We start from the raw sequence: 24,275 nt of genomic DNA on the forward strand, positions 1-24,275 counted from the left end.
ATCTAGGAATTACTACCACCACCAAACAAACATACACACTAACATACTCACCCCTCTCCTAAGTGATTCTGGTGGCAAAAGCCTATATATTGTTATCTGAGAAAAATTATTACTCTTTATCTCAGCTGCCAGTTTCCTATCTAAATTAGAAATCTGACTCTGATTATAACCTGTCCTCTGTTAATCCATTAACTTTAACAAATAGAAAGCTACTACATATAGCAATTGGTATGTGCATATGTTTGTGTTTACGTAGGTGCATAAGAGAGTACAGAATGAGAGACAAAAAACAAAGAGCAAGTGAAAACAAGGGAAATAAGAGAGGGTAAAAGCAAGATGACAGATTATGAGTACAAGTGTGGGAAATATATGTCCTCAAGGTGCCCATCATGGTCCAGTAAGGAGGAAACAAATGAACAGAACTGAGTTACTTCATGAACCTCCCACAGCCTTTATAGGGTTTTAAGATATGAGGTTAAGAAATTACCTTCATTTCAAATATCTCTTGATACAAAAAGAGCTGGCACAAAGTTTTGACCCTTGTGTAAAAAATAAAAAATTGCAGTAGACTACCTCATATTATTTCTGGGTATGTACCTAGACTTGAATATCATGAAAGATGTTGACCAACATTCAAATCAACTCTAGAAGTTTGCCTGAATTATTTACCTTATTGGATTCAGCTGATGCCCTGGGATTTTGTCAATCTTTTTTTAAATCACATATTTAGAGGGGTAACCAGTGATTTTGAAACAAACTGATTCAATAAAATGCTGTACTCAAAAAGTTTTTGGGACCGGAAATGTCAAGAATTTAGATTTACTATAGAGCTTCCCAATAAGTATCTTTCAATTTTCCAGAGAATTATTTATTTACTTTTAACTTATGTAAAGCTAAAAAGCATTGAGGATTCAGCTTTCAAACTGCCATGTATGGTTTGGTCAAACTGGTATCTTCTTGAACCTCAACCATAAAAAACCTGTTGTTACTATAAAAGCAAATAAAATGTATTACTCAATGACATTTCAAAAGTGTTCAAAAAAAAAAGAATTACTTTGTTAGTCACAGTGTTGATTGCCAGAGTTGGAGAGGCACTTCCCGAAATAATACACTCCATTCCCAAAGAATCTGAATCTATGCTATATGGAGTTGAGGCCTAAAATACAAGAACAAAATAAATAATTATTAGCTCATAAAACCACCAAATTTAACACAATTTGAAGTTATTTCACAAAATTCTCCAACATCCAGTTTTGTATTTTGTTTCTGAAAATAAACTCCTTGCTGAATTATCTTCTACTATATTTTAATAGGCTACTACTAACCTGATATGGAGAAGGAAATGGCAACCCAATCCAGTATTCTTGCCTGGAGAATCCCATGGACAGAGGAGCCTGGTGGGCTATCGTTCATAGGGTTGCAAAAAGTCAGACACAAATGAAGTGATGCAGCACACACCCACTGACCTGATAATCACCATGGGCTATGGAGTGAGTTTACAAATATTAGAGACAAACTTCTGTAGCTGATACCACTAATATTCCACTAATGCCAATCTCTCCCTCTTCTACCTTTTAGTAATGGATCTCTGTAGTCATTAATTCATCAGTGCCCAGCTAAAGATCACCTTTTCCAGCCTCATTTACAACTATTTGCAGTGAGATTAAAGTGGGATTAAATGGGATTTAAGCAAGAGTGATGTGTGCAACTTTTGGGTCACATCTTTGAAAAGAATTTGCTTGTCCCCCATTCTCTTTCCCTCTCGCTGCAACCCTGGGACACAGATGTGGTGGTAGTGATCCTGTATAATTAGAAAGCTGAAGTTAATACCCTCAAAAACAATCTCAAAAAAGACAGAATGATCTCTGTTCATTTCCAAGGCAAACATTCAATATCACAGTAATACAGGTTGATGCCTCAACCACTAAACACCGAAGAAGCTGAGTTAAATGGTTCTATGAAGACCTACAAGACCTTCTAGAACTAACACCAAAAAAAGATGTCCTTTTCATCACTGGGGACTGGAATGCAAAAGTAGGAAGTCAAGAGATACCTGGAGTAACAGGCAAATTTAGCCTTGGAGTACAAACTGAAGCAGAGGAAAGGCTAACAGAGTTTTGCCAAGAGAATGCATGGGTAATAGCAAATACCCTCTTTCAACAACACAAGAGAAGACGCTACACATGGACATCACCAGATGGTCAATACTGAAATCAGACTGATTATACTCTTTGCAGTCAAAGATGAAGAAGGTATACACAGCAAAAACAAGACTGGGAGCTGACTGTGGCTTAGATCATGAACTTCTTATTGCCAAATTCAGACTAAAATTGAAGAAAGTAGGAAAAACCAAAAAGCATTCAGGTTATGACCTAAATCAAATCCCTTACAATTATACAGTGGAAGTGACAAACAGATTCAAGGGATTAGATCTGACAGACGAGAGTGCCTGAAGAACTATGGATGGAGGTTCGTGATACTATACAGGAGACAGGGATCGAGACCATCCCCAAGAAAAAGAAATGCAAAAAGGTAAAATGATTGTCTTGAGGAGACCTTACAAACATCTGAGAAAAGAAAAAAAGCTAAAGGTAAAGGAGAAAAGGAAATATATACCCATTTGAATGCAGAGTTCCAAAGAATAGAAAGGAGAGATAAGAAAGCCTTCCTCAGCAATCAATGCAAAGAAATAGAGGAAAATAACAGAATGGGAAAGACTAGAGATCTCTTCAAGAAAATTAGAGACAGCAAGGGAACATATGCAAAGATGGGCTCAATAAAGGACAGAAACAGTATGGACCTAACAGAAGCAGAAGATATTAAGAGATGGCAAGAATACACAGAAGAACTATACAAAAAAGATCTTCAGGATCCAGATAACCACAATGGTGTGATCACTCACCTAGAGCCAGACATCCTGGAACATGAAGTCAAGTGAGCCTTAGAAAGCACTGCTATGAACAAAGCTAATGGAAGTGATGGAATTCCAGTTGAGCTATTTCAAATCCTAAAAGATGATGCTGTGAAAGTGCTGCACTCAATATGCCAGCACATTTGGAAAACTCAGCAGTGGCCACAGGACTGGAAAAGGTCAGTTTTCACTTCAATCCCAAAGGCAATGCCAACGAATGTTCAAACTACCGCACAGTTGCACTCATCTCACACGCTAGTGAAGTAATGCTCAAAATTCTCCAGCCAGGCTTCAACGTACATGAACCATGAACTTTCAGATGTTCCAGCTGGATTCAGAAAAGGCAGAGGAACCAGAGATCAAATTGCCAACATCGGTGGAGCATCAAAAAAGCAAGAAAGTTCCAGAAAAACATCTATTTCTATGTATGCCGAAGGCTTTGACCGTGTGGATCACAACAAACTGTGGAAAATTCTTAAAGGGATGGGAATACCAGACCACCTAACCTGACTCCTATATGCAGCTCAAGAAGTAACAGAACTATACATGGAACAACAGACTGGTTCCAAATTGAGAAAGGAGTTCGTCAAGGCTGTATACTGTCACCCTGCTTATATGCAGGCTACTTCATGAGAAATGCCAGGCTGGATGAAGTACAAGCTGGAATCAAGATTGTGGGAGAAATATCAATAACCTCAGATATGCAGACAACAACAGCCTTATGGCAGAAAGTGAACAGGAACTAAAGAGTCTCTTGATGAAAGTGAAAGAGAAGAGTGAAAAAGCTGGCTAAAAACTCAACATTCAGAAAATGAAGATCATGGCATCTAGTCCCATCACTTCATGGCAAATAGATGGGGAATCAGTGGAAACAGTGAGACTTATCTTTTTCTGGCTCCAAAATCACTGCAGATGGTGATTGCAGCCATGAAATTAAAAGATGCTTACTCCTTGCAAGAAAAGCTATGACCAACCTAGGTAGCATATTAAAAAGTCAAGACATTACTTTGTCAACAAAGGTCCATCTAGTCAAAGCTATGGTTTTTCCAGTAGTCATGTAGTCATGTAGTTTTTCCATATAGTCATGGACTATAAAGGAAGCTGAGTGCCAAAGAATTGGTCTTTTGAACTGTGGTGTTGGAGAAGATTCTTGAGAGTCCCTTGGACTGCAAGGAGATCCAACCAGCCCATCCTAAAGGAAATCAGTTCTGAATTTTCATTGGAAGGACTGATGCTAAAGCTGAAGCTCCAATACTTTGGCCACCTGATGCGAAGAGCTGATTTATTTGAAAAGATCCTGATGCTGGGAGAGCTTGAAGGCGGGAGAATAAGGGGACAACAGAGAATGAGATGTTTGGATGGCATCACCGATTCGATCGACCTGAGTTTGAGTAAGCTCCAGGAATTGGTGATGGACAGGGAAGCTTGGTGTGCTGCAGTCCATGGGGTCACAAAGAGTCTGATAGGACTGAGCGATTGAACTGAACTGAACTGAGAAAGAAATAAAAAAGAAGTAAATGATAAAGATAAAAATAGAAATAAAAACAGAAAACCAACAGAAAAAAAAATATTTTTAAGACAAAACCCGATTCTTTGAAAAGACTCACAAAGTTGACAAACCTTTAGCTATACCAATGAAGAAAAAAGAGAAAACAAATCATCAATACCAAGAATGAAGAGTTATTACTACAGACTCTCTATATATTAAAGTTAAGAGAATATTATGATCCACTTTACACTAACAATTATAACTACTTAGATACAAGGGACAAAATTCCTTTAAGAACATAATTTACCAAAACTGGAATAAAAAGAGAAAATGTGAACAGTCCCATAACAAAGTAACTATCAAAAGTGAAACTGAAGGAAATTTGCTCAGTTATGTCCAACTCGTTGCCACCCCATGGACTATACAGTCCATGGAATTCTCCAGGCCAGAATACTGAAGTGGGTAGCTTTTCCCTTCTCCAGGATATCTTCCCAACCCAGGGATCGAACCCAGGTCTCCCGTATTGCAGGCAGATTGTTTACAGGCTGAGCCTTCACACACATAAAAAACATCTTCAGCTTCAGGTCAAGATGAATTCACTGATGAATTTTCTCAAATATTCAAGGAAAATATATCAATTTACCAATCAAGAAATTTTTCAGAAAATAGAAGGAATACACCCCTATCAGTTTTATGAGGCTCGCATAACCCTAATATCAAAACCTAGCCAATATTACTACAGATGAAAAAATGTCATCTGTCAAATAAGTAAACAAAAGATGATAAGGCCATCAAGCCATCAGCCACTGCAGCCACCCTGAGGGGATTCAGGATGCAGAAAAACAGGATATGGACCCTAGATAGTGAAGGTGCATAATCTATCAAAGGAATGATTTCAATGAGCCCAGACTCTTGCATCTTCCCATACATAGAAAAGTGCTAAATTCATTAACTTGAGAGGTCTTTTCATGAACATAATCTTTTAATGTTCTGACTACTTCATTTTTGTTGTGTCCACATCCCTCATGAACACAGATGCGAAAATCCTTCAGATACTTGCAAAAGGAATCCAACGATACATTAATAGGATGATAATTGATGCTTTTGAACAGTGGTGTTGGAGAAGACTCTTGAGAGTCCCTTGGACTGCAAGGAGATCCAACCAGTCCATTCTGAAGATCAACCCTGGGATTTCTTTGGAAGGAATGATGCTAAAGCTAAAACTCCAGTACTTTGGCCACCTCATGCAAAGAGTTGACTCATTGGAAAAGACTTTGGTGCTGGGAGGGATTGGGGGCAGGAGAAGAAGGGGACGACCGAGGATCAGATGGCTGGATGGCATCACTGACTCGATGGACGTGAGTCTGAGTGAACTCCGGGAGTTGGTGATGGACAGGGAGGCCTGGCGTGCTGCGATTCACGGGGTCGCAAAGAGTCGGACACGACTGAGCGACTGAACTGAACTGAACTGAATATCATGACTCAGTAAGGGTTCATCTAAGGAATACAAGATTCAACATTTCAAATGCAATCAATGTAATTCAACACTCAAACAGAATAAAAGAAAAGTCATATAATCACTTCAATACGAACAAAAAGAGCAGTTAAAAAAATTTACACCCATTCATGATAAACACTCAATAAACTGGGCTTACTAGAGAACTTCCTCAGTCTGACAAACAGCATCTACAAAACCCCTACAGCTTATGTCATATTTAGGGGTGAAAGACTGGATACTTTCCTCCTAAGAATGGAAATAAGGCTGGATGCCCACTTTCTCACTTCAAGTAAGGACTTGAAATGAGAGATTCTCATCACTGCAGTAAGGTTCTACGAAGAGACAGAGGAGGAGGAAGGAAAGACACAGGAAAAGTGTCTACTTGCAGATAACATAATTATAGAAATCCCAAGGCATCTTTAAAAAATACTAGAATTAACAAGATTGCAGGATACAAGTTTAATATACAAAAATTAATTATATTTTTATTACTAGCAGCAAAAAACTGAACTTTAAAACATAGAGCATCCAAATCCAAAACATTCATGATTAAACTGAACTGGAAACATCCAAGTCCTCTACACTGAAAACTAAACATTCCTGAGAGAAATTAACAATGTAATGAATAGAAAGATATCACACTTTCATGGCTTGAAATAATACTGTTAAGATGTCAATTCTCCCCACATTGGGTTGTCTGGGATAAGAGTGGCGGGAGGCACAAGTTACAGAAGGAAATGAGCAAACTTTTGGGTGTGATAGAAATGTTCATACTGTCAACTAGTAATAACTTCACATGACAAAAATCCTCAAACTGTAAATTTTGAACATTCAATTAGCTGTACACAAACTATCTCCAACAATACTGTTAAAAAACAAAAAGTAAATCTTACCCAATGATCAAAATAATCCCTTATGAAACACTTTCTAGCCTACAAAAATGAGTAGCATTTCTCAAGAAATTTTATTTTAATGTATCTCATGGAGGCAACACGTAGTTCCTCCCACACAATGTACACTCAGTATATGTTTGTCTGATTGAAATGTTTTTCAGTTCTACGAGTTCTGAGAGTATGTAGACTGCATTCCTTCCTCTGCCCATATATACCTTTAACTAAAGCCTCCCTCATTCAGACTCAGTCTCAGAGAAGAAAGGCAAGTGGTAAGAGTTCACTTCAAGCAACAAAACCACACTGTCTGAACAATTCAGGATCTTAGTTTCCCAACCAGGGATCAAACCTGTGGCCCTTAAGTGGAAGTGCAGGGTTTTAACCACTGAACCAACCAGGTTAGTCCCTGATCTTTCACTATTTTCTATGCAAAAAAGTTATACTTCTGCATCAAATTTCTAAGTTTTACTCCTCTTCCTATAGGCTTTCCCACAGAAGCATTTTCTACTTCGAGTCACTTTAGTTACCACTGCTTGCTCTAACATGTTGCTTTAATTACACAGTAATTTGTTGTCATTTGTAATAGTATTTATGAGAATTATATATATATGTGTATGCATATATAGATATAGATTAAATGTGGTGGGTTCTCTTAAAATGAGATCTGGTTAACTAAAACCGGGCAAAGACACTACAAAAAAAGAAGATGACAAGCCAGTATCTCTGATGAATACAGATGCAAAAATACTCAACAAAATATTGGCAAGCCAAATTCAACAAAATATAAAGACACACAAAAAAAGCATGTGACAAAGCTAAACATTCACTTATGATAATCTCTCATCAGAGTTAGTATAGAAAGAATATATCAGCATAATAGAGGCCATGCACAACAAACTAACAGCCAATACTCAATAGTGAAAAGCTGAAAACCTTTCCTTTAAAATCAGGAATAAGCTAAGAATCCCCACTTTTGCTATTTCTATATAATATAGTACTGGAAGTCTTAACCACAGCAATCAGACAGGAAAAAATTGGAAGGTTATAAGTAAAGCTGTCACTATTTGCAGATATCATCATACTATATATAGAAACCCTAAAGTCTGTAGCAAAAAAAAAAAAACCTATCAACTAGGAAATGAATTCAGTAAAGCTGTAAGATATGATATTAATATATAGACATCTGTTGCTTATTTTACACCAATAATGAACTATCAGAAAGAAAAAGCAAGAAAACGCCATTTAAAATTGCATCAAAAACAGTAAAAACACCTGCTGCTGCTGCTAAGTTGCTTCAGTCGTGTCCAACTCTATGCGACCCCATAGGAATATACTTAAATAAGAGAGTGAAATACATATACTGTGAAAATTATGAAATGCTGATGAAGGAAACTAAGGATATATACAAAGAAAGGCAAAGATATCCCAGGTATTTGGACTGGAAGAACTAATATTGTTAAAATAACCATACTACCCAAAGCAATCTACAGCCCTAATGCAATTCTTATCAAAATACCTATGACATTTTTCACAGAAGTATAACTAATCTTAAAATTTATACAGAACCACAAAAGATCCTAACTTGCCAAAGCAATCTTGAGGGGGGGAAATAAAACAAAGCTGGGAAATCACACTCCCTGGCTTCAAACTATACTACAAAGCTACAGTCATGAGAATGGCTTGGCACTGGCACAAAAACAGATACACAGATCAATGGAACAGACAGAGTCCAGAAATAAACCTACACTCCTATGGCCAATCAATCTATGATAAAGGAGGCAAGAATATGCTGTACAATAGAAGAGTCTCTTCAATACATGAAAAACTGGGAAAACTGGACAGCTACATGTAAAAAGAAATTAGAACATTTCTTACATCACATACAAACTTAAAATCTATTACAGAATAAAACTCAAAATGGATTAAAGACTAAATGTAAGACCAAAAACATAAATCTCCTACGAAAGACTATATGTAGAACATTCATTGACATAAATCATAGCATTATTATTTTGGGTCTGTTTCCTAAGGCAAAAACAAAAGCAAAAGTAAACAAACAAGACCTATCAACAAAACAAAAAGACAACCTACTAAATATGAGAAACATTTGCAAATAATGTGACCAATAAGGAGTTACTACCCCAAATATATAAACAAGCTCAAACAACTCAACATCAAAAAAACAAACAACCCAATTAAAAGAATGTGCAAAAGATCTAAACTGACACTCTTCCAGAAAAGATAAACAGATGAACAACAGGCACATGAAACAATGCTTAACAAGTAATCAATCATCAGAGTAACATAAATCAAAATCACAGTATCACTGCGTACCTGTAAATACAGCTATCACCAAAAAGTCTACAAACAAATGCTGGCAAGGATATGGTGAAAAAGGAACCCTAGTATACTGCTGGTGAGATTGTAAATCGGTACACCACTATAGAAAATAATATGAAAGTTCCTCAAAAAATAAAAAAGAACTACCATATGATCCAGCAATTCTACTCCTGGGTATATACCTGAAGAAAATGAAAATGCTAATTTGAAAAGATACATGCACCCCAACGTTCATAGCAGCATTATTTACAACAGTCAAAATATGAAAGCAACTTAAGTGTCCCTCAACAGGTGACTGGATAAAGAAATGAGATATATATATATATAAATGTGTGTGTGTATGAAGGAATATTAGTCATAAAAAAGAATGAAATTCTGCCATTTGCAGCAATATGGATGAACTCAGAGGATATTATGCTTAGTGAAATAAGTCAAAGACAAAGATAAACATTCTATGTCATCACTTATATGCTGAATCTCAAAAACAAACAAAAATAAATTACAAAAGAGAAACAGACTCTTAGATATAGAGAACAAACGAGTGTTATCATTGAGATGAATGAAGAAGGCAGGGGCAGGGTAAGGGTATGGGATTAAGAGATAGAAACTACCATGTATAAAATAAATAAGCAACAAGGATATACTGTATAGCACAGGGCAATATAGCCATTATTTTATAACTTTAAATGGAGTATAATCTATAAAAATATTGGATCACTATGTTATATACCTGAAACTAATATAATGTTGTATATCAACTTACTTAAAAATACTATTAAATAGCATTAAAGAAAAAAATTAGTATTCAGATCCAAAAATAAATAAAGCCCATTATCTCATAATAAGATATGTATACTACTACTAAGTCACTTCAGTCGTGTCCTACTCTGCGCGACCCCATAGACGGCAGCCCACCAGGCTCCCCCGTCCCTGGGATTCTCCAGGCAGGAACACTGGAGTGGGTTGCCATTGCCTTCTCCAAAGATATGTATAGATGAAAAGAAATCTGATCGAGTGCTGTGATCTTCAGCACAGCGGCAATATAGTGCAACTGTAAACAGCAGAAACTCTTAAGGCAGACTGAGTTCATAATTCTGCCCTTGGTACTTACTACTGTCCTTTGTACCCTTGGACAACTTAATATCTGTGTCTATCACTTTCATTATTTGGATTTACTATAAAAATTAATAATTTAATATACATAAAATTCTTAACTTCTACACATAAACTCAATTATATTTTTATTATGCTGTTATCTTAGTTCAGGTTGCTATAACAAAATACTATAAACTGGTGGCTTATCAAAACAGAAATTTATTTCTCATAGTTCTGGAGGCTGGAAGTCCAAGATCATGGTACCAGCATGGTGAGGTTCTCGTGAGAGCTCTTTTGCAGGTATCCTCATTGGTATTCTCACATGGCAGAAAAGAGCTAGCCAGCTCTCTGGCCTATTCTTATTACGATGCTGATCCCATTCATGAGGGCTTCACAGTCCTGATCCAATTACCTACCAAAGGCCTCACCTCCAAATACCATCACACTGGGATTAGGGTTTGAACATATGAATTTAGGGGAACACACTTAGTCCATGGCAGCTGTTAAGACTTCTATCCTTTTCCTTTACAGTTGAGGATTCTGAAGCTCAAAAATTCTAACAATTTGCCAAAAGTCACAAAAGATGTAAATGGTAAGGCCAGAAGGAAAACACAGGAATCCTAGTCATGGAGCCCATTCATCTTCACCATGCTAAACTTTATTAATAATCCTTTTTAGGTATTCATGTCTACTTCATGATAAATAAAGAAAACATGGTAAGATGATGAAAGAAAACAGAGAAAGGAAAATGAAAGGCACTTATTGATAACAAGGATTAAGAAAAGAAAAAAGTAATACCACAATGGACAAAAGAGAACAGAGGTTTATTCAAGTAAATGGAGGGAACAGGAAGACAGTCCAGACAATTGTGTTAAGAATACTAGGCTGGAGATAAAGGAAAAGTAAAGCCTGATTGTTAAGACATGAAGATACTGTTACGTGCATTTTTAAAAACTGCTTCTCTTACATTAAAAGCTCTTCTTTCTTCAAAAATGTGTGACATATATTAATATTTCACATAGAACTCTGATGTTTACACATGGACAAAGAAATAACATTTCAGAAGTTTAATAAGCTTTCAGGGATGTCAACATATTTACCATCTACATTTTAAAACTCTTTCAAGTTTCAACCTATAGGTCATATTTAGTTTTTGACAAAAAGTTCTAAATGTTTAACAATCATACTCACTATTTGACTATCTTAGGTACTCCCTTAGATAAAACCCAATAACTACTTAAATACAAACTGTGTCCTAATAAAAATACTACCTGCTCCCCCAAAACCCTCTAAATAAAAAAGTACAGACACAACAGTTTATCAGGGCACAAAATTATGTTTTGTAAAAATATTACCTTTCAGAGTATTTGTGAGAGCTTGTACTCTGTATTAAACAACATCTGTCTCCCTGATTAGACATACTCTGCTTACAGTTGTTCTCTTTCTTTAGGCTCCTCACCTACAGTAGCAACCAACACATAGCTCAGGCAAAAATAAGTATCAGTATACTATACTACGGAGAAGGCAATGGCACCCCACTCCAGTACTCTTGCCTGGAAAATCCCATGGACGGAGGAGCCTGGAAGGCTGGAGTCCATGGGTTCACTGAGGGTCAGACACAACTAAGCGACTTCATTTTCACTTTTCACTTTCATGCATTGGAGAAGGAAATGGCAGCCCACTCCAGTGTTCTTGCCTGAAGAATCCCAGGGACGGGGGAGCCTGGTGGGCTGCCGTTTATGGGGTCGCACAGAGTCAGACACAACTGAAGTGACTTAACAGCAGCATACTATACTAACTGAAAGGCTCTGGTACTGGATATTTTATGGAACTATATTACAAAGGCAAATTGTTGGATCTTTTAAATGCTTTAAATTTAAAAGATAAAAATATAAACAGAAAATAAATGTAGAAAATACATGTTCAAATACACATGCAAAAACATATACTTAGTATATAAAATATAATTCTGTAATCAGAATACTATATTTTCATAGACTTCCATTATAAAACTGACAATATGGTTGGTCTTCAGAAAAAAAAAAAAGTGCTCTTAGAAATAAAGAACTATTGCTCTAAGAATTATGAAACAAGGTAACAGAATAAAAGCCAGGCTTCATATCCAAACAGAATGCCCAGCTGTCAACCCAACTACCAATTCAAATTTCCAAAAATATTCAAGTTCCAGGAAATTCAGAAGGAGAGAGCAAATGGTAGAGAACACAATTCTTCAGCCTCAAAATAAAATCATCGGTGCTAATGCTCTGGGTTAAATGACATGGACTCTTCTCCCCTTCCTTCAAATTCTGGCAATAGATGCTAAACACTGTGTTCTCTACATTTTCACATAATTAAAGTCCATATTATCCTCTAACAAAAAATAAACTTAAAAATAGAATACAAATTTTTAAAAGGATACAAAAAAAAAAGTCGCTTTTTTTTTTTTTTTAAAGCTGGACAGCAATGACTGAAGGTCATTCCCTCTCAAACCATTACATACAGAGCTCATCGTCTACTTACCAGAAGACTATACCATCAATATAAACCTTTTTAAATTTTGGTTTATAAAAAACCAAAAAGGGTTCTGACCTGAGAGTTCACTTTTAATTTTGCAAAGCTTAGTAACTGGAGTACTTGAATTCCCTCTGCTGGCACCATAAATATGCCTGACTAAATCCCATTGCTGCCCTACCTCATGGCTCATCCAATCCCAATTTAAGCCCAGCTTGAGGTCCTTACAGATTTGTGTACAAAATAATTATTACATAGTTGGAATCAGGAAAAGGTATTTTGAGGATAATCAGGAAAATTCAATATAATCAGACTGATTATCTGCAGTGAAAGGGAATGGTTTTGTTACATAAAACCAGTCCTCAATGATGCAGAGACGGAAGAGTAGCAAATTAAGAGCCCTGGATTTAACCTTCAGATAGATAGCTGTGCCCTAATTACAAAACAAATAAACAAACAAAAACCCTTTTACCTGATGCTAAACTGCCCACCTCACTCAAGAGCTGTCAGGATCAAATAAGTCTTAAAGTGTTTTGAAAAAACAGAAAATGTCACCCAAGTAAAATATTACCTTCATTACAATTATACTTAATGTAATACTGGAAATTACAGTATTATACAGAAATGAATTTTTAAGATCTATATTTCCAAAATAATAACCCCATCACACTAAACTAGTGATAAAGAGCTTTTTACCCGTTCTACAGATCGTGCTCTCTTCTTTGGCCGAGTAGGCAGCGAGTCTTCCTTCGGATTGGTGTCTATTGCCCAATAGGACCCCTAAAGGTAAAGAAACAAACATTAACAGTATATTACAGCAATTCTGTAACATTAAAAATGGACTTTCACAATCCTGTGCTTCAAAAGAAAACATTCGGCAGATACAACAATGGAGAGTAGAATGATAGGAAACAGTAATTTTCAACTGGGAAAAGTAAACGTTTACATAAGAAAAGAAGTCCATTTATAACTAATCATTAAAGATTAAAAAGATCACAATTTGAAGAAGCCAAGTCAAAGAAATATGTCACAGCCAAATAAAACAGGAAAATGACCATCCAAAGACATTTAAAATGTACATATACTAAATCTTATTTGAACATATGGGATCATTACCACAGCACATGACATTCAAGGGTAAGAGAATGTTTCTTTTAATTTTCCCCCTTAATTTTACTTTTTAATTTGCTATTTTATGGTCTTTTCCCTTCCAGCTTCCTTGCTTTTCCCTGCAGTAATAACTTGCAATGCCTATAGAATTTTTTAAAGTGTTTATTTATTTATTTGGCTGCGTCACTATCTTTTCATTGCAGCGCAGAGGCTCCGCTGCAGCACAAGGCCTCTCTAGTTGTGGTGTACAGGCTTAGCTGCCCCATGGCATGTGCGATCTTAGTTCCTGACAAGGGATCCAACCCACGTCCCATGCACTGGAAGGAGGATTCTCAACCACTGGACCACCAGGGAAGTCGCCAGAATCTTATGTGTAGTTTCTGCAACCTGGGACCTCAGGAAAACTAAACAAGTAAGGGAAACATTTCCTAAAACAACTTTCTTGATCACATTTTATACAATAAGTGTACCCTGGGAAGCAATGGTCTATACGTGTATCTTTTATTGTTTATTCTAATTTTAACTATGCATTCTCTCTTACTTTTTGATACAAGTTCTCAAACCACTCTTTCAAAAATACATGTTGATGACCTACTGTATTCCAGCCCCTCAAATTTTGACTTCCTCGATAAGTATCTTGAAAAGCAAATATTATATAGTTTCCACATATACGAACAAGGAGATCCAAGCTCAGAAAAAGAAAAGTCTGTTCAACCAAGAATTTGAGAGCCAGGACTAGAATCAAGTTTAATCTTGGCCTCTATTATTTAATTAGTCTTCCCAGGTTGCTTTTCCAGGCAATGTTTGACAATGATAATCGAATGACAACATTCCAATCCCAAAGAAAGGCAATGCCAAAGAATACTCAAACTACCACACAACTGCACTCATCTCACAGGCTAGTAAAGTAATGCTCAAAATTCTCCAAGCCAGCTTCAGCAATACGTGAACTGTGAACTTCCAGATGTTCAAGCTGGTTTTAGCAAAGGCAGAGGAACCAGAGATCAAATTGCCAACATCCGAAGGATCATCGAGAAAGCAAGAGAGTTCTAGAACATCTATTTCTGCTTTATTGACTACGCCAAAGCCTTTGACTGTGTGGATCACAATAAACTGTGGAGAATTCTGAAAGAGATGGGAATACCAGAGCACCTGACCTGCCTCTTGAGAAATCTGTATGCAGGTCAGGAAGCAACAGTTAGAACTGGACATGGAACAACAGACTGGTTCCAAACTGGAAAAGGAATATGTCAAGGTTGTATATTGTCATCCTGCTTATTTAACTTATATGCAGAGTACATCATGAGAAATGCTGGACTGGAAGAAGCACAAGCTGGAATCAAGATTGCCAGGAGAAATATCAATAACCTCAGATATGCAGATGACATCACCCTTACAGCAAAAAGTGAAGAACTAAAGAGCCTCTTGATGAAAGTGAAAGAGGAGAGTGAAAAAGTTGGCTTAAAGCTCAACATTCAGAAAACTAAGATCACAGCATCTGGTCCCATCACTTCATGGCAAATAGATGGGGAAACAGTGGCTGACTATTTTTCTGGGCTCCAAAATCACTGCAGATGGTGATTGCAGCCAGGAAATTAAAAGACGCTTACTCCTTGGAAGGAAAGTTATGACCAACCTAGACAGAATATTCAAAAGCAGAGACATTACTTTGTCAACAAAAGTCCATCTAGTCAAGGCTATGGTTTTTCCAGTAGTCACGTATGGATATGAGAGTTGGACTATAAAGAAAGCTGAGTGCCGAAGAATTGATACTTTTGATCTGTGGTGTGGAGAAGACTTTTGAGAGTCCCTTGGACTGCAAGGAGATAGAACCAGTCCATCCTAAAGGAGATCAGTCCTGGGTGTTCATTGGAAGGACTGACGCTGAAGCTGAAATTCCAATACTCTGGCCACCTGATGCGAAGAGCTGACTCATTTGAAAAGACCTTGATGCTGGAAAAGACTGAGGGTGGGAGGAGAAGGGGACAACAGAGGATGAGATGGTTGGATGGCATCACTGACTCAATGGACATGGGTTTGGGTGGGCTCCAGGATTTGGTGATGGACAGGGAGGCCTGGCGTGTTGCAGTTCATGGGGTCGCAAAGAGTCAGATACTGAGCGACTGAACTGAAACTGGAATTTGACAATGAGGGGAAGTGCAGCTTTCATCTATCAATTGTGGTGTCCCACATGAATTATCTGCATATACCTTCTTAAATACACCATGTTCTTTCATGCATCTGTACCTGTCCTACATGCTGATCTCCTTGCCTAGAACAGCTACCTTACCACTGACAAACTCATATTCCACCTTCAAATGTTAGCTCAGATGTTATCTAAAGGAATCCTTCTCTGATCCTTTTACAATACTCAAGAATTCATCTCTCTCTCTACAAGATCTCTCTATAGTATTTATGGGGCTTCCCAAGTGGCACCAGTGGTAAAGAACTACCTACCAATTCAGGAGACATAAGAGACTCAGGTTCGATCCCTGGGTTGGGAAGATCCCCTGGAGGAGGGCATGGCAACCCACTCCAGTATTGCTGCCTGAAGAATCCCATGGACAAAGGAGTTTGGCAGGCTCCAGTTCCTAGGGTTGCAGAGTCACATACAACTGAAGTGACTTAGAGCACACACACATATGTACATACAGCACATCCTTTTTAGGCTAAAAATTCCTTAAAGTATAGAAACTCATTTCTATATCAACAGTGCCAGATACCACATCAGACACAGAGCAAATACTCAATAAGCATGGGTTAGAATGGGGGTAAAGAGAAGATAATGCACAAACTGTGCCAAGTACAGGGTATAACATCAGGCTTCCCCAGGCCCTAATCTAGGCAGTGTATCTCACTTCACATACAGCCATACTGTGGCACTGCTCCACAGCCATACTGTGGCATTCTTCCACATTATCTTTTCTAAGTGGTCACTGCATTTCAGCTAATGAGCCTACCAGACCTGACGTAAACTTGCCAAGAACCATGTAAAATGTAAAATACAGAAGTTAAGCACTAAAAATTAAAACAACAATTTCATAACTATGGTTCAGGCTGCTCCTGCTGCTGCTGCTGCTAAGTCACTTCAGTCGTGTCTGACTCTGTGCAACCCCATAGACGGCAGCCCACCAGGCTCCCCCGTCCCTGGGATTCTCCAGGCAAGAACACTGGAGTGGGTTGCCATTTCCTTCTCCAATGCATGAAAGTGAAAAGTCAAAGTGAAGTCGCTCAGTCATGTCTGACTCTTAGCGACCCCGTGGACTGCAGCCTACCAGGCTCCTCCATCCACATTATCCATCCACATTATGGGATTCTCCAGGCAAGAATACTGGAGTGGGGTGCCACTGCCTTCTCCGATGGTTCAGGCTGGCAGTTCTCAAAATAAGCAAAGCAAGAAAAAGTTCTATACCCAGCTGTTACTAAAGTTGAAAGTGAAGCAGAAAGAAAAATACTCAAATTCAATGGACAACAGTTTAAATCACTGTTCATGGAAATGATAAATTTCAGTGTTTAGTTTGTTTTGCATGAGTATGTATATTTGTATTAATCTGAGAAACCACTTACTGTCCAAACATTACATTGATTTGTTATTAAACATTTTAATAAAACTACAAAAATAAATATGTATCTGTCCTTCCACACAAAATATGACTGGCTGTAATTTATCACAAATAGATCAGCAAAAGAGAAAACAACTTGTTCATAAGCCTAACCCTATCCACTATGTATTTATCAGGTTGGTGCAAATGTAATTGTGGTTTTGCACTGATCAACTTTGCCATTTGATATTGGAATACATTCTAAAACAAATGTGGTTATGTTATACATCATTTTAATGTGCATTTCTCTTTATATTTTTTTTACCAATGATTTATTACTTGCTATTTATTTTACATTTATTTTAGACTACAGAAATGATGCTAGACAAAAAGCAAATTCAAGTGATTTTTTTATCCAAGTTCAAAATGGGTCATAAAGCAGCAGAGACAACTCTCAACATCAACAATGCAGTTGGCCCAAGAACTGCTAACATATAGTGCAGTGGTGGTTCAAGAAGTCTTGCAAAGGAGACAAGAGCCTTGAAGAGGAGGAGCACAGTGGCTGGCCACTGGAGTTGACAATGACCAACTGCAAGCCTAGACAGCATATTAAAAAGCAGAGACATTACTTTGGCAACAAAGGTCCGTCTAGTTAAGGCTGTGGATTTTCCAGTAGTCATGTATGGATGTGAGAGTTGGACTATAAAGAAAGCTGACCACCAAAGAATTGATGGTTTTGAACTGTGGTGTTGGAGAAGACTCTTGAGAGTCCCTGGGACTGCAAGGAGATCCAACCAGTCCAGCCTAAAGGAGATCAGTCCTGGGTGTTCATTGGAGGGACTGATGTTGAAGCTGAAACGCCAATACTTTGGCCACCTAATGTGAAGAGCTGGCACATAAAAGCCCTGATGCTGGGAAAGATTGAGGGCAGGAGGAGAAGGGGACGACAGAGGATGAGAAGGTTGGATGGCATCACCGACACAATGGACATGGGTTTGGGTGGACTCCAGGAGTTGGTGATGGACAGGGAGGCCTGGCGTGCTGCAGTTCACGGGACTGCAAAGAGTCGGACACGACTGAGCAACTGAACTGAACTGCAAGCCATCATCGAAGCTGATCCTCTTACAACTACTCAATGTCGACCATTCTACATTTGAAGCAAACTGGTAAGGAGAAAAGGTTCAGTAAGTGGGTGTCTATGAGCTGACTGCAAATCAGAAAAACCAGTTTTGAAGTGTCATCTTTTCTTATTCTACAAAACAACAATGAACCACTTCTCAAATGGATTGTGACATGCAACAAAAAGTGGATTTTATCTGACAACCAGCAATGACCAACCCAAGAAGAAGCTCCAAAGCATTTCCCAAAGCCAAACTTGTACCAAAAAACGTCATGGTCGCTGTTTGGTGGTCTGCTGCCTCTCTGACCACTACAGCCTTCTGAATCTTGGCAAAACCATTACATCTGAGAAGCATGCCCAGCAAACTGATGAGATGCACCAAAAACTGCAACACCTGCAGTCAGCACCGGTCAACAGAATGGGCCCAATTCCTCTCCATGATAATGCCCAAAAGCATGTTGCACACCCAACACTTCAAAAGTTGAACTGGGCTGCGAAGTTTTGTTTTGCTTCATCCACCATACTCACCCAACCTCTTGCCAACTGACTACCACTTCTTCAAGTAGCTCAACAACTTTTTGTAGGGAAAACATTTTCACAACCAAAAGGAAGCAGAAAATGCTTTCCAAGAATTCCGTTGAATTCCGAAACATGGATTTTTACACTATAGGAATAAACTAACTTATTTCTCATTGGCAAAATGTACTGATTAATGGTTCCTATTTTGACTAAAAAAGATGTGTTTGAGCCCAGTTATAATGACTTAAAAAATCATGGTCTGAAACTTCAATTACTTTTTCAAAACTTAAGACAAAACCCTGAATGCCCATATATCCAGAAAAAGTCTGAAAAGATACATGCACCCCAAATTTCATAGGAGCACTATTCACAATAGCCAAGACAGGGAAACAACCTAAATGCCCACTGACAGATGAATGGATAAAGAAGATGTGGTGTATATGTACAACAGAATATTACTCAGCCACACAAAAGAAGAGTGAAATAATGCCATTTGCAGCTACAGAGATGGACCTACAGATTATCATTCTAAATGAAGTCAGAAAGAGAAAAACACCGTATGATATCAATTATATGTGGAATCTAAAATATGACACAAATGAACTTATGTACAAAACAGAAACAGACTCACTGACATAGAGAACCAATTCGTGGTTGCCAAAGGGGCGAAGGGGAAAGGAAGAGTTAGACTGGAAATTTGGGACTAGTAGATGCAAGCTATGACATATAGAGAATGGGGGCTTCCCAGGTGGGTTAGCGATAACAGCCAACCAATGCAGGAGATGTAAGAGACATGGGTTTGAACCCTGGGTCAGGAAGATCTCCTAGAGGAGGGCTTGGCAACCCACTCCAATAATCTAGCCTGGAGAAGCCCACAGACAGAGGAGCCTGGTGGGCTACAGTTCCTGGGGTCGCAAACAGTGGAACACGACTGAAGCAACCTTGCACATATACAGAAGGGGTAAGCAACAAGCTTCTACTGGATAACACAGGGAACCATATTCAGTATTCTGTAATAAACCATAATGAAAAAGTTTATGCATAATTGAATCACTTCACTGTGCACCAGAAACTAACACAACCTACAATCTTATAAATCGTCTATGCTTTATAAAACCAAAACAAACAAAAAATCCTGAATGCTCAATGCAAAAACAACTGAAATGATTCACAAAAGAAGTTGCAAAATCTTCTACCCAGTGGCTCTTGCTAACCTATTATCTGAGTTTCATCTATGAAATCACCAGTTTGAATTAAAGGACTGAAAATTCCCCTTTGCAAATCAAAACTGCATGACACCATCTGACACACATTAGGATACCTATCATCAAAAAACAATATAATGTGTTGGTGGTGATGGGGAGAAACTGGAACCTTTGTGCACAGCTAGTGGAAATGTAAAGTGGTACACCTACTGTGGAAAATGGTTTGGCAACTGCTCAAAAAATTAAACAAAATTACCATATTATCAATCAATTTCACTTCAAGGTGCTATATATACCCAAAAGAATCAAAAGCAGGGACTTGAACAGATATCTGTACCATCATGTTCATAGCAAGCTATTCCCAATAGTTAAAACGTGAAAGCAACACAAGTGTCAATGGATACACATAAATAAGGTATATACATGCAAAGGAACATTATTCACTCTTTAATAAATTCTGACATATGCATGCTATAAGTAAACCTTGAAGACATGCTAAGTGAAATAAATCAGTCAAAAAAAGTAAAATACTGTGTGATTCTACAAACAGGAGGTACCTAGAGAAGTCCGTGTCACAGAAACAGAAAGTGGTGGTGGTTGCCAGGAGTTGGGGGAGGGAAGACATGGAACTATGTTGAACACGTACAGAGATCAGCTTGGGAAGATGATTAACTTCTGGAGATGGATGATGGTGACGGTACAATATTAATGGACTTAATGCCACTTTAACTACAATGGTAACCTTTGTTATATTTTACCCTACACACGCAAAAATCCCTTTCAGCTACCTTTAAGAAGCAACTACCTTTTTTCTTCCTTATTAAACAATATTTCTCACAAAAAATAAACTGCTTAAATATTGCCAATCAACACACATTCTATCAAATTTCTTCCCACAGCAGGGCCTACTTCTACAGGTTTAAGTAGAGCAAGTAAAATAAGAACTTTTAGTTTCCTGGTTTTATTTTTTAAATCAAGTTTACTGAAGTATATTTTTTAAAAAATAAAGTGCACCTATTTTAAGTATACAGCTAAAGAAGTTTTGACACATGTATATACATGCACACAATACCAAAATAAAGAACATTTTCATCACCCTAAAAAGCTCCTCTACGTGGCTCAACAAGCAATCCCTCTTCCTATGTTCCCACACCTCCATCCCATACAGCTACTCATCTGCTTCCTATTATTATAGGTTTGCATTTTCCAAAATTTCACATGAACTCAAATTGTCACACTATTTTCTACTACTATTAGCAATATATGAGTTGAACTGCTCCATGTCTTTGACAACACTTGGTATTTAAGTCTTACCAATTACAACCATCTAGGGGATGTGCAGTTTTCCCTCAGTGATTTTTATGTGCATTGCCATCACGAATAACGTTGACAGGCATCTCTGCATGTGACTACTGGCATCCAGGTATCATCCTTTGCAAAGCAGTCATTCATAAATGTGACCATATGGTTTATTTAGGTTATATAAGATTTTTGATTATTTTTAAGAATTTTTTATACTTTTTAAATAACAAGTCTTTTGTCTGAGATAGATATACTGTTAACTTTCTGTGGAAGTGTGAGGTTAAGGATCAATATAAATTTTTCTTCCACCAAGATATAAACAGTTCTTGAAAAAGACTATGTCCTTTCCCCAGTGAATTACACTGGCATCTCTACCAAAAATCAGCTGGATATACATGTAAGTCTACTTCTGAACTCTACTCTGTTCCATTGATCTACACATCTACCCCTGTGCTAATACCATTTTGTCTTGATTACTATAGCTATATAGAAAGTCTTGAAATCAAGCACTATAGTCCTACAATCTTCTGCCCCCCAAAATTGTTTTGCCAATTCTAGGTCCTTTGTATTTCCATATGACTAAGAGAATCAGTCTGTCCATTTCTAAAAAAGAAGCTGCTATGATTTTTATTGGGATTGCATTAACTCTATAAACCAGTTTGGGGAAGACGGACATCTACAAGTCCTTTGTTCCACAAACATGCTATATTGTTCCATTTACTTTGGTGTTGCTTTATTTCTCTCGAGTGTTTTACAATTTTCAATAAATAGGCTGCATATATTTTGTTAAAATGTATTCCTAAAGTATTTCACTATTTTGGATGCTACTGTAAATTGAACTGCTTTTCTTTTAAACTTCATTTTCCAACCATCAATTGATAGCATTTTAGTTTAATTTTTATTAAACTAAAAAAAACTGTACTGACTTGTATCTTATGACTTGCGAAACTCACTTATTAGTTCCATAGACTCTTTAGGATTTTCTACATATGCAATAAAGTCACTTGCATACATAAGAAATATTCTTTTTCAACCTGGATGTCTTTTATTTTTTTCTTTGCCTTACTCCATTGACTTGAACTTTTTACAGAACAATGGTAACAGTGAATACAAGCATTTTTATTTCTCAATCTCAGAGGAAAAGCATTCAGTGTCTCACTATGAAATATGATATAAACTGTAGGTTTTTTATAGATGTCTTTAGATAAAGGAAATTCCTTTATATACCTAGCTTCCTGAATAAGTATCAAATTTTGTAAAAATTTTCTACACTTGAGATATGATTTTTCAGTTTTCTTCTACTCACACGGTGAGTTAATCAATTGGTTTTTAAATTTCAACCTGCAACGCATTCTTGGGACAAATCCTTCCTGCTCATGATGTATTTTCCCTTTTATATATCAATGAATTTAATTTGCTAATATTGTGTTAAAGATTACTGGGTCTAAGTTCACAGAGATACTGGCCTATGGATCTGTTACTTCTCTGCCATCATGGTGATGCTGACGAAATGAACTGTTTCTTCATTCATGTTTTTTTTGGTAAGAATTTGTGTAAGACTGGCATTGTTGCTTCTTGTTTCATTGCTTTTTGTTTATTTTCTATCTTATTTATTTACCTTTATTATTTCCTTCCTTCTACTTACTTTGGATTCAACTTGTTCTTATTGGTTAACTTCTTAAGAAATATGCTCAAAGTAATGGGTTTTGGACCCTTCTGATTTTTCAAATAAAAATATTTAAATTTTTATATTTTCTGCTCCCATCACTCAGTTCAAATATTTTCTAATATTCTTATGATTTATTTAACCCAGAGATACATTAGAACTACATTAATTTCTAAATGTTTGGAATTTCCTAAGTATCTTTTTGTTTTTTCTTCCTAATCTAATTCCTCTAGTCAAAAAATATACACCTTGAAGAGTTCATCATTTAAAAGAGATTAATGTCAATTTAACAGTTCACACAACATCGCTAATCATCAGGGAAATATTGACGGGATACCACCTCATACCCAGAATGGCTATCGTCAAAAAGACCACAGATAACAAATGTTGAAAGAATGTGGAAAAAAAAGGGAACTCCTGTACACTGCTGGTGGGACTGTAAACTGGTGGCATCACTGTGGAAAGCGGTTAGGAGGTTCCCCAAAAAAACTAAAAATAGAACTACCATGTGATCCAGCAATTCCATTGCTGGGTATACGTGTAAAATAAATAAGCTACAAGGCTATATTGTACAGCATAGGGAATATAGTCAATATTGTATAACAACTATAAATATGACCTTAAAAATTGTGAATCACTATTATTTATGTGATACACTTGAAACTTATATAATACACTACATCAACTACACCATAGGTAAAAAATTGTGGATTTGTTGATTTCTCTTTTTAGTTCTGATAATTTTTGTTTGATTTCTTAAAGCTCTATTTTTGGACACATACATTTATAATTCTCAGATGTTCCTGATCAACTGATCTTTTCTTCTGGTGTATCCAATATTTTGTTAAGGCCATTCAGTAAATTACTCATTTAGTTATTGTATTTTCAGCTCTACAATTTTTCTTTGGTTCTTTTTCTAGTTTCCATCTCTATTCAAATTCCCTCTCTCTTCATTCATTAATTATCAGAGTATGTTTTAATTCTTTCAACATATTTATAATGGCTGTTTTGAAATCTGTATCTGCTAAATCCATATTTGTTTCACCTGATTCAGAAGCTGAGACAACTTCAACTCTT

General features: G+C 37.0%; 1 protein-coding gene across 4 annotated transcripts in view; it reads right to left on the minus strand.

Annotated features, from left to right (window-relative positions):
- The window catches only part of FOXJ3 (forkhead box J3), a 149,400-nt gene that overhangs the window by 37,122 nt on the left and 88,003 nt on the right, over window positions 1-24,275 (minus strand). For 3 of the 4 annotated variants that reach the window (XM_069588265.1, XM_069588264.1, XM_069588271.1), the window contains exons 5-6: window positions 13,431-13,514; window positions 1,055-1,156 (exon numbers count right to left, since the gene is read on the minus strand). In XM_069588265.1, coding sequence (XP_069444366.1) covers window positions 1,055-1,156; window positions 13,431-13,514 — 186 coding nt within the window. The remainder of the gene's footprint in view (window positions 1-1,054; window positions 1,157-13,430; window positions 13,515-24,275) is intronic. The other variant, XM_069588280.1, reaches the window with a different exon arrangement.

Source organism: Ovis canadensis, chromosome 1, assembly GCF_042477335.2.
Source record: "Ovis canadensis isolate MfBH-ARS-UI-01 breed Bighorn chromosome 1, ARS-UI_OviCan_v2, whole genome shotgun sequence".
Taxonomy (NCBI): Eukaryota; Metazoa; Chordata; class Mammalia; order Artiodactyla; family Bovidae; genus Ovis; species Ovis canadensis.